This window comes from Hemibagrus wyckioides, linkage group LG04 (assembly GCF_019097595.1).
Source record: "Hemibagrus wyckioides isolate EC202008001 linkage group LG04, SWU_Hwy_1.0, whole genome shotgun sequence".
NCBI classification, from domain to species: Eukaryota; Metazoa; Chordata; class Actinopteri; order Siluriformes; family Bagridae; genus Hemibagrus; species Hemibagrus wyckioides.
The window spans coordinates 31,422,820-31,433,698 of NC_080713.1; the positions used below are offsets into that span (position 1 = coordinate 31,422,820).

General features: G+C 43.4%; 1 protein-coding gene across 1 annotated transcript in view; it reads left to right on the forward strand.

The window, feature by feature from the left end:
* Nucleotides 1-104: 104 nt before the first annotated feature.
* The window catches only part of LOC131351780 (NACHT, LRR and PYD domains-containing protein 14-like), a 13,195-nt gene continuing 2,420 nt past the window's right edge, over nt 105-10,879 (forward strand). Inside the window, exons 1-5 of the mRNA XM_058387367.1 lie at nt 105-207; nt 7,829-8,005; nt 8,402-8,572; nt 9,717-9,890; nt 10,286-10,459. Of these exons, the coding sequence (XP_058243350.1) occupies nt 7,848-8,005; nt 8,402-8,572; nt 9,717-9,890; nt 10,286-10,459 (677 nt within the window). The 5' untranslated portion in view covers nt 105-207; nt 7,829-7,847. The remainder of the gene's footprint in view (nt 208-7,828; nt 8,006-8,401; nt 8,573-9,716; nt 9,891-10,285; nt 10,460-10,879) is intronic.

Here is a 10,879-nt window from a genome sequence, read left to right on the forward strand (position 1 = left end):
GTTATTAACGTCTCCATATCATTGTTCTCTACAGGTTGTTGAAAAGTCCTGATGCAGAGGAAGCCTACACGTGTCTTACTAAAATGTTCAGTAAAACCCCTTACTGCACACGGAGCTGGATCTGAACAACAAAACACCAAGAGACGTGAAAGTGAAGCAGCTTTCAGCTCTGCTGCAGGATCCACATTACAGACTGCAGAAACTTAGGTAAGAAACAGCTAGAAACACACAGATCTCTATTTTCCTGCAGTAGTGTAATTATCTGGTGTGTGGAGTGGATCATTAACAGAGAGTACAATGACCAGCTTCAGCATGTGTGTGTTTATTAAGAGAAGGTGAGCTGCTGTGAATTAAAGCTTCCATGTGTGAGTGTCCTTCTGTCTGCACTCTCAGAGGGTCACATGATCACACTTCACTTTCACTTCTTCCAGAAAGTCCTCACTGAAGATGAGAGTTAACAAAGTTTCTCTTTCTGTTTCATTTTTAATATAAATTTCTTTCAAGGGCCTTTTTTGTGGACAGGAGACCAAGGATTAAGAGAAAAACTACACATTCAAAAATATGTATATACTGTATGTGTGGGCGGGGCCTTGGAGTATGATGAGTTGTAATTACAGCCTTATTAGTACAGGATTAAATTTCCTGTGCAGTGACTGCTGCTACTGGCAGTATTTATTCTCAGTGTATTACTGACCCTCCCACAGATATTAAATACTGTCCGAGTAACCAAACAGAAAGAGACGCTTCTCATATAGTTTTTAAATATTGTCTGATTGTACTTTCAAAATGTTGAACAAATGAACTGAAAAAAGGGTCAGTGTCTGTTCTGTACTTCAGCACCTCGCTGACCGCTCGGACGCCATGTTATGGATGGAGCGTGATCATATGACAGAGTGATGCAAACATTCATTTACATAGAAAATACAACCAGCTAGAAACTCCTCCTGTGGTCAGTTTACTGTCCAGATACGTAAGTTTTATCACGGGGGGAAGAAATAGATTATAGATATTTCACTGATAAACTAATCCAGTGTAAATCGGGCTTATGTGCTGTTGTTATTGTCTTCTCATGTGTTATGATTCTGCTAAATAAACGACTACAACAGAACTTAATGAAAGAAAACCAGAGACTGGAAACTGAAAACACAACAAAATAAACTACAAGGTGGAAAAAAGTGCTGCACAAACAACTAAGTAAATGGAGGACAGGAAGTGGAGCAGTGGGTGTGTTCTAGCAGGAACTAACCTGACCTCTCTCTCTCTGTCTCTCTCTCTCTCTCTCTCTCTCTCCCTCCCTCTCTGTCTCTCTCTCTCTCTCTCTCTCTCTCTCTCTCTGTCTCTCTCTCTCTCTCTCTCTCTCTCTCTCTCTCTCTCTCCCTCCCTCCCTCCCTCTCTCTCTCTCTCTCTCTCTCTCTCTGTCTCTCTCTCTCCCTCCCTCTCCCTCTCTCTCTCTCCCTCTCTCTCCCTCCCTCTTTCTCTCTCTCTCTCTCTCTCTCTCTCTCTCTCTCTCTGCGCATGCGGCGTGTGGAGCGCGTGAGAGCGTTTGGCGTTTTGCCAATTTTTTCGGCACTAAAGTGCAATTCTTTTCCGTTTAACATCTCGGAATATTAATATACTTATTGTGTGAGTGTGTGTGGACAATAGCTGTGTGTGTGAGTGTGTGCGCGTGTGTGTGTGCAGGTGTGTGTGAGTAGCGTGTCTGTGAAGCGTGGTTATGGCGGATCCGACCGCGAGGTTGTGTGAGAGTTTGACTCGCCGGCACGGTGTCCGTGTTGTGTGTCCGGCACGGTGTCCGTGTTGTGTGTCCGGCACGGTGTCCGTGTTGTGTGTCCGGCACGGTGTCCGTGTTGTGTGTCCGGCACGGTGTCCGTGTTGTGTGTCAGGCGCGGTGTCCGTGTTGTGTGTCCGGCACGGTGTCCGTGTTGTGTGTCAGGCGCGGTGTCCGTGTTGTGTGTCTGGCACGGTGTCCGTGTTGTGTGTCAGGCGCGGTGTCCGTGTTGTGTGTCTGGCACGGTGTCCGTGTTGTGTCAGGCACGGTGTCCGTGTTGTGTGTCCGGCACGGTGTCCGTGTTGTGTCAGGCACGGTGTCCGTGTTGTGTGTCCGGCACGGTGTCCGTGTTGTGTCAGGCACGGTGTCCGTGTTGTGTGTCCGGCACGGTGTCCGTGTTGTGTGTCCGGCACGGTGTCCGTGTTGTGTGTCTGGCACGGTGTCCGTGTTGTGTGTCCGGCACGGTGTCCGTGTTGTGTGTCTGGCACGGTGTCCGTGTTGTGTCAGGCACGGTGTCCGTGTTGTGTCAGGCACGGTGTCCGTGTTGTGTGTCCGGCACGGTGTCCGTGTTGTGTGTCCGGCGCGGTGTCCGTGTTGTGTGTCCGGTGAGTGTTGAAGAATGTTGTTTAGCAGTCGGTAACGTGGTGGGGCATGAGAACATTGTCTCTGCCTCCAGAATGAACAGTGCCATTGTGGTGTTTTTGAACAATGTTGAGAAAGTCAGAAATCTGATTCAGAAAGGCATCATTGTTAATAATGAGCAAATACTGGTTTCTCCCCTCAGTTCCCCAGCTAAGAAAGTCTTGTTGTCCAACGTCCCTCCTTTTATTTCAGATGAAGCTATCTGTAAAGAACTGTCTCGATGCAGGCGCGAATTGTCTCCCCATTAAGAGAATCCCTCTTGGCTGTAAGTCCCCACTGGTGAAGCACTTGGTTTCTTTTAGAAGAATGGTCTTCATGGTTTTTAAAGAAGGTGTGGAAGAGCTGAATGCCGTTTTTAAATTCAGAGTTGAAGGCTTTGACTACAATCTGTTTGTTTCTTCTGATACAGATATTAAGTGTTTTAAATGTGGAAAAACTGGTCATCTTGCTCGGGCCTGCCCTGAGAGGCAGAGTGACCCGGGGTTTCTGAGCGACCGGGGCAGGACGCAGCTCAGTCGGCTGGGGTCGTTCCCCCTGCAGCTACGGTTCGGCCGGCTGCTGAGGGCCCCGGAGCTGCTGCTGCACCAGACCCGAAAGAGAGTGAGCCCCAAGCCCAGGCTGCAACCCAGAAGCCCACTGGAGCTAAACCAGCCCCGGAAAAGCCATGCACGGCCGAACCGGCCGCGGAAGAGCCATGCTCGGCTCAACCGGACCGGGAGAAGCCGTGCTCCACTGAGAAGAGCTCAGTGGGTTCTGGAGCAGTGCTGGAGCTGCCTGCACTGGCAGAGGCAGGCACGGAGGTGCAGAGCAACCGCCCGGAAACACCGGACACTACACCAGTGCAGGGGGACGGGGGAGACGTGGATATGGTGGATGAACCCGTCTTTAAAGTGCCGAATAAAAGGAAAAAGCAAGGTAAGGGACGGGGAAAAAAGCAGGCAAAGAAGGACACAAAGATGGGGGAACGAGACTCAGACAGTGATGACTGCATGTCAGACTCTGTTTTAATGTTCGATTCTCAGGAGGAACAGGTTCATGTTGTGTACAGTGCTGATGATATTAAAGAGTTTTTAAGGAACACCAAATGGCAGAAAAATGTAGCATTAGAAGAGTTTTTCCCGGACCGTAAACAGTTCATTCATGACGTGAAGTTCTTCAGAAGAGAAGGTGCGTTTATTGATGTTGAAATTTTCCGTCTGAAGAAACTGATCACGAGTGAATAAGGAAAACTCTGATGATGACTAATGTGGTGTTTTTTTATGTTAGAGTGGTTTTTACCCTCTGTTTAATTTTATTTATTTTATTTATTTTTATGAAAGGAGTTAATATTGCGAGCTTAAATATTAATGGGGCAAGAGACCAGAACAAGAGAGCTAAACTGTATGAAGTTTTAAAGCAGAAGCACATTGACGTTGCCATGCTGCAGGAAACCCACAGTGATACCAGCAATGCTGCTGATTGGGTGAAGGAGTGGGATGGGTTGGAGATTTTAAGCCATAACACAACGCTCAGTGGTGGTGTTGCCTTGCTCTTTGCTCGCAGTTTTATTCCTTGTTCTTATTCAGTTGAAGAATTTTTAAATGGGAGGCTTTTAAAAGTGAAAACTTTTTATGAGAATGAGGTTTTAGTTTTTATCTGTGTGTACACTCCCACCAGTGCAGTGGAGAGGATGACGTTTTTAGACACGTTGAATAATGTTATTGTCGACTGCAACACTGCAGAGATTTTAATTCTGGGTGGTGATTTTAACTGTACTACAGATATTTTAGACCGGAACCACACAGAACCTCACGTGGCTTCCCGTAAGCGTCTGTGGGAGATGGTGGAGGCCCACGAGTTGAGCGACATATGGAGAACTTTTCATAAGAACAAGAGACAGTACACGTGGGCCCATGCCATAGACAACACACTCTCCCTGGTGAGACTAGATCATTTTTATGGTTTTAAACACCAGCTGACGTTTTTTTACAAAGTGTTTTATTGTTCCAGTAGGTATCTCTGACCACAGTATGGTCCAGTGTACTATTACTAAAGAGAAGGTTAAACCTAGGAGTGCCTACTGGCATTTTAACACTGCACTTTTAGAAGATGCTAATTTCAGGGAGTCTTTTATTTTTTTATGGAGTTGTTTTAAACAGGAGAAGGCAGCCTTTAGTTCACTTCAGCTGTGGTGGGATGTAACAAAAGCACAAGTCAAAGTATTTTGTCAACAGTACACTCTCAATGTCACAAGAGACATTGTTAGATCTCTGAAAGCTCTGGAGATAGAAATAGTGGAGCTCCAGCGTTTGGCGGCCAATGGATATCGAGGGCATATTGAAGCCCTCAAACGTAAAAAATCCAAAATGAACGACCTGTTAGACATTACAGCACAGGGGGCGCTGGTCCGCTCACGCTTTAAAAGCGCTGCTGAGATGGATGCTCCTTCAAAGTTCTTTTTCAGTTTAGAGCAGAAGAATTGACAGAAAAGATTTATACATGCTGTGCAAACAGAATCAGGGGATCTCTTATCTGAGCCCACTGAAATTCGCCAGCAGACAGTAAGCTTCTACTCGAAGCTGTACAGCAGTGAGTGGTCAGGGGCACAAGGAGGACAGCTTCCTCATGGACCTGCCAAAGCTCTCTGAGCAAGCGGTGAGAGAGCTAGACAGGGAGCTGACGCTGGAGGAGGTTCATGAGGCTCTCCAGGGGATGGAGAATGGACAGGCGTCAGGTATAGATGGTCTCCCTGTCGAGTTCTACAAGGCATTCTGGGCCGTCATAGGGCAGGACATGCTGGATGTCCTACGGGACAGCGTACGGAGAGGTGAACTCCCGTCGAGCTGCAGGAGGGCCGTCCTGACCCTGCTACCGAAGAAGGGAGACCTGACCCACCTGAAAAACTGGCGCCCGGTCTCACTACTGTGCACTGACTGCAAGCTGCTCTCAAAAGCATTAGCCTCGAGACTGACTAAGGTAATGGAGCAGCTCATTCACCATGACCAGACATACTGTGTGCCTGATAGGTCCATATTCGATAATGTGTATCTAATTCGTGACATTTTGGACGTCTCCAGGCTATTGGGCTTAAAGACTGGTCTGATTTCTCTAGATCAGGAAAAGGCTTTTGACCGGGTTGAACATGAATATTTGTGGAAGGTGCTGGAAGCCTTCGGGTTCAACCCAGGTTTTATAGCCATGATCAGGGTGTTGTACAGTGACATTGAGAGTGTACTGAAGGTTAACGGTGGTTTATGTGCTCCTTTTAGAGTGTACAGGGGGATCAGGCAGGGCTGTTCCCTCTCTGGAATGTTGTACTCTCTAGCTATTGAACCTCTTTTAAATAAGTTAAGAAGTCATCTCTCTGGTTTTAATATGCCACATGCTAATGCCTCAATATGTTTATCAGCTTATGCAGATGATCTGGTAGTGATGATAAACACACAAAATGATGTCAATGTTTTAACTGATATTTTAAATGACTTTCAGATTTTATCCTCCGCCAAGGTTAACTGGTCTAAAAGTGAAGCCATTTTAGTTGGGGAGTGGGGAGGTGGGCAACCGTCACTACCAGGAGGCTTAGCGTGGAAAAGAGGTGGTTTTAAATACTTGGGTGTCTACCTGGGGAACAATGAGTTTTTAAGTAAAAACTGGGAAGGTTCTGTAGAGCACGTGAAGGGCAAACTGAGCAGGTGGAAGCGGCTGGTTCCAAAGATGTCCTACAGGGGGAGAACGCTGGTCATCAACAACCTCGCCGCGTTGTCCCTCTGGCACAAGCTGGCATGCGTGGATCCACCGCCGAACCTGCTGGCAAACATCCAGGCCCTGCTGGTGGACTTCTTCTGGGACGGTCTACACTGGATTCCACAGAGTGTTCTCCACCTGCCCAAAGAAGAAGGAGGACAGGGGCTGGTCCAGCTGTCCAGCAGAGCCGCAGCCTTCCGCCTCCAGTTCATCCAGAGACTCCTCACTGGACCCGGAGACTTAGTATGGAGAGCAGCAGCCAGTGGACTACTACGCACAGTTCAAGGACTGGGGCTGGACAGAGCGTTGTTTTTAATGGACACAAAAATGCTGGACATTTCTGGACTACCAGCCTTTTACCGTGGATTTTTTAAAATTTGGAACTGTTTTAAGAAACAGAACAAGGGCTGTAGAATGTTACACTGGCTGCTGGAGGAACCTCTGGTGTACAGCGGGGGACTGGACATCTCCAGTGTGACCATCCCTGCACTGACCAGAACTCTCATCTCCTCAGGGATTATAACGCTCCGGGAGCTTGTGAACATCGCGGGGTCGGACTTGTCGAGGGCAGAGGACCTGGCAGCGCGTATGGGACTGCGGTCCCTGCGTGTTGTCAATCAGCTCCTACACCGCTGGAGATCTGCGTTAACATCAGAGGAGCGTGTTCAGCTAATGGACTATTCACACACAGAGACTGGTCCTGCAGAGGACGAACCCTTTCCCCAGCTGAACATCTCTCCTGACCTCGACAGGTGTGCAGGCCCCCTCCTGGAGTGCCGGGTGAAGGGAGATGGACTTTGGGTCAGTGTCGGGAAGCTGCTCTACAGAGCGTGTGTAAAGGTTTTAAATAAGAAGAAGCTGAGTGGGAGGGTGGACACCCCATGGAGAAGTGTACATGGTTTTACTGATGATTTTAAACCAGAGTGGACGCACTGTATAAACCACCGTTAACTAAAAAAGCTGCTGACCTCCAATGGAGGATTTTACACTGTATTATCTCTGTGAACTCTTTTATTTCTGTTTTAAATCCTGATATTGCACATGATTGTCCTTTTTGTTCACAGAGAGAAACAGTTTTTCATGCTTTTATTCACTGCTCCAGATTACTTCCACTGTTTGTGTTTTTACGGAGCATTTTAAGGTCTTTTAATGTTGTTTTTACTTTTCAGTGTTTTATTTCTGGTTTTAAGTTTGTCAGAAAACACCGGTTCAGGTGCCAACTGATTAATTTTATATTTGGTCAGGCCAAAATGGTGATATACCTGAGCCGGAAAAACCAAATTGCACAAAGCACTGACTGTGACGCCATAAAAATCCTGAAAAGGCTGATGAAATCTAGAATTTCAATTGATTTTAATTTTTATAAAAGTATGAATGACTTGGATGTTTAAATGTGTGTGGTGTTGTGAGAATGTGTTGTGTTCTGTTGCAGAAAGGAAACTTAACTTTGCAGCAGAACTAAACTAATCACTCATATTTAAAATAATTTATTGACATTTATTTTAATACGTATTTATTTATTTACTTATTTATTAAGTCACTGTGACTTTTATATGTGACTTGTGTAAATAAAGATGCGTAAAAAGTCAAAAAAAGTCTCTCTCTCTCTCTCTCTCTCTCTGTCTCTCTCTCTCTCTCTCTCCCCCTCTCTCTCTCTCTCTCTCTGTCTCTCTCTCTCTCTCTCTCTCTCTCCAGGTTGTATAAAGGAGACAGTATGACAGATGAAGACTGTTCACATGTGATTTCTGCTCTGGTTTTAAACCCTTCACACCTGAGAGATCTGAATCTGAACAGGAATAAACCAGGAGAGTCTGGACTGAGAAATCTGTGTGATTTCCTGAAGAATCCTGAATGTAAACTGCAGACACTAAAGTGAGAAATGAACCTTTACATTTTAAAGCTATCAGTCTACAAACAGTCCAGTTTTATTATAACACTAATAATCTTTTAGCAGTTTAATATTCTTCAGTCCTGTATAACTGATTTAGAAATACTTTCTGAATATTTATGATGCACATGTGTAAATAATAATAATAATAATAATAATAATAATAATTTATTCATAGTAGTATAACAGTTATAACACTACTGTGTATTAAATAAATGCAGTGGGTTCAGAAAATATTCCTTTAAAATATTGCACATTTTATTAAAGAAAAGATTTCATTCTAAATTTATTTATTCTCGGACTTAAATAAAACACAGACACATTATACATTTATATTTTATTTTTAATAAGTCTCTAATTATCTTCTTCTCCCTCTGCAGACTATGTAACAGTGTAAGAGAGAAATCCTGTGCTGATTTGTCTTCAGCTCTCTGTACAAATCCATCACACATCAGAGAGCTGGATCTGAGTGAGTGTGAACTGGGAGACTCAGGAGTGGAGAAGCTCTGTGATCTACTGAAGAAACACGAGTGTAAACTGGAGACACTGCGGTGAGTAACTCAGTGATGTGATGAACCGATACATATTAAAGCTATCAGTCTACAAATAGTCCACATTTATTATAACTCTAATAATCTTTAAACAGTTTAATATTCTTCAGTCCAGTTTGGTTACAAACTAAATTTTTATTATACAACATGTCATCCCTTTCAAATACATCAAATTAATCAGATGATTTTTATAGAAGTCTCTATATTGTAACACAGAGGCCCATTACCAGCAACCATCAGTCATTAATCGGGTTGAACTTTATTATGACTGGATTATTTGAAACACTACAACTATATATTTTTACCTTAAAAGGACATTATTAGTGTAATGTTAATGACAATATGTGTTTAATTAAAATTGATGCTAGTACTTGCTACACATCATAAATTCAGATGCACAGTTTTTGTTTTGAATGTGATTTTTATCTTAAATTTGTTAAATATTTATAGTTTGAATTTTAATTTGATAGCCCTAGAGCAGGCAAAGACAGAAACAAAAGAAAATGTTAGAGACATTCTGTAATGATGAGGCATGATCAGATGGAGTAAAATCCATGTGCTGAGATTTATTGAAGAAACACAGGCACAATAATCCAAAAAGCAATGCAAAGGCAAAACCAGGAAACAGGCACAATAATCTAAAATACCAATAGAGCAGTCTGCATTGCAAACAAATCTAAATCTGCAATGAAAAAGATTAAATGCCGGGAAAATCAAAACACAAGATAATACACAGAAATCAAACATGATGAACAATAACAAACCACTCGGTAAGGCAGCATAACTGGCAATACTTTGATGTACAATATATGACCATTGTTTAAACGTCCCACAATGTGGGAAGAGACCTGGGGCCCCGGAAGTGCTAATATTTAGGTGATGGTTCCCTCTGGCGGTGTGGAGGGGAAATCCGGGGGGGACCATAACACAGTTGTTCTTACGTAAACACAGTGGACAATATAGTGAGCAAAATGATCAAGGTGATGTCCAAATATTGTACGATAAGTCAATAACTTAATTGCTGTTACAGCCCTAGTCAGGTTTACATCATTTACAAATGAGTTTATGTACTATGTTAGGTAAATAAAGAACATTCTCACAAACAGGTTGAACAGATTTTGATTAATTTTTGCTCCTTCTCCAGACTTTCAGACTGTAATATAACAGAGAAAGGATACACTGCTCTGGTTAAAGCTCTGAAGTCAAACCGTTCATCACTGATAGAGCTGGACCTCAGAGGGAACGACCCTGGAGCATCAGGACTGAAGGAGCTTAGGAATTTAATGAATGATAAGAAGTGTAGACTGAAGACACTGAGGTGAGGAGAAATGAAAGAACTTTATCTTTCTACCACTTTAGTATTTGAGGTTTTGAAAATGACTTCATTCTGCTTAATGGTTTAATTTGAATGATCTGATGTCACTATGTCACATTGTAATGTTCAGTTTTCTGATGAATCAGGAAACATTTCTGGATAGAGTTTTTTCATGAACGGTTATAAATAGTAACAGTAAAGACTGATAATTATCCATTTTATTAAGACATGAGGATGAATGTGCACTGATTCTGTAACAGATATAGCTGGATAAAGGATAAGGAAACTCACTGAAAACAGAAACTGAAGCTGAAACTGAAGCTAAAGCACATCACCATCAGCTCCTTATTGCTCTCAGTCCACAGTTATTAACGTCTCCATATCATTTTTCTCTACAGGTTGTGGAAAAGTCCTGATGCAGAGGAAGCCTACACGTGTCTTACTAAAATGTTCAGTAAAAACCCCTTACTGCACACGGAGCTGGATCTGAACAACAAAACACCTGAAGACGTGAAAGTGAAGCAGCTTTCAGCTCTGCTGCAGGATCCACATTACAGACTGCAGAAACTTAGGTAAGAAACAGCTAGAAACACACAGATCTCTATTTTCCTGCAGTAGTGTAATTATCTGGTGTGTGGAGTGGATCATTAACAGAGAGTACAATGACCAGCTTCAGCATGTGTGTGTTTATTAAGAGAAGGTGAGCTGCTGTGAATTAAAGCTTCCATGTGTGAGTGTCCTTCTGTCTGCACTCTCAGAGGGTCACATGATCACACTTCACTTTCACTTCTTCCAGAAAGTCCTCACTGAAGATGAGAGTTAACAAAGTTTCACTTTCTGTTTCATTTTTAATATAAATTTCTTTCAAGGGCCTTTTTTGTGGACAGGAGACCAAGGATTAAGAGAAAAACTACACATTCAAAAATATGTATATACTGTATGTGTGGGCGGGGCCTTGGAGTATGATGAGTTGTAATTACAGCCTTATTAGT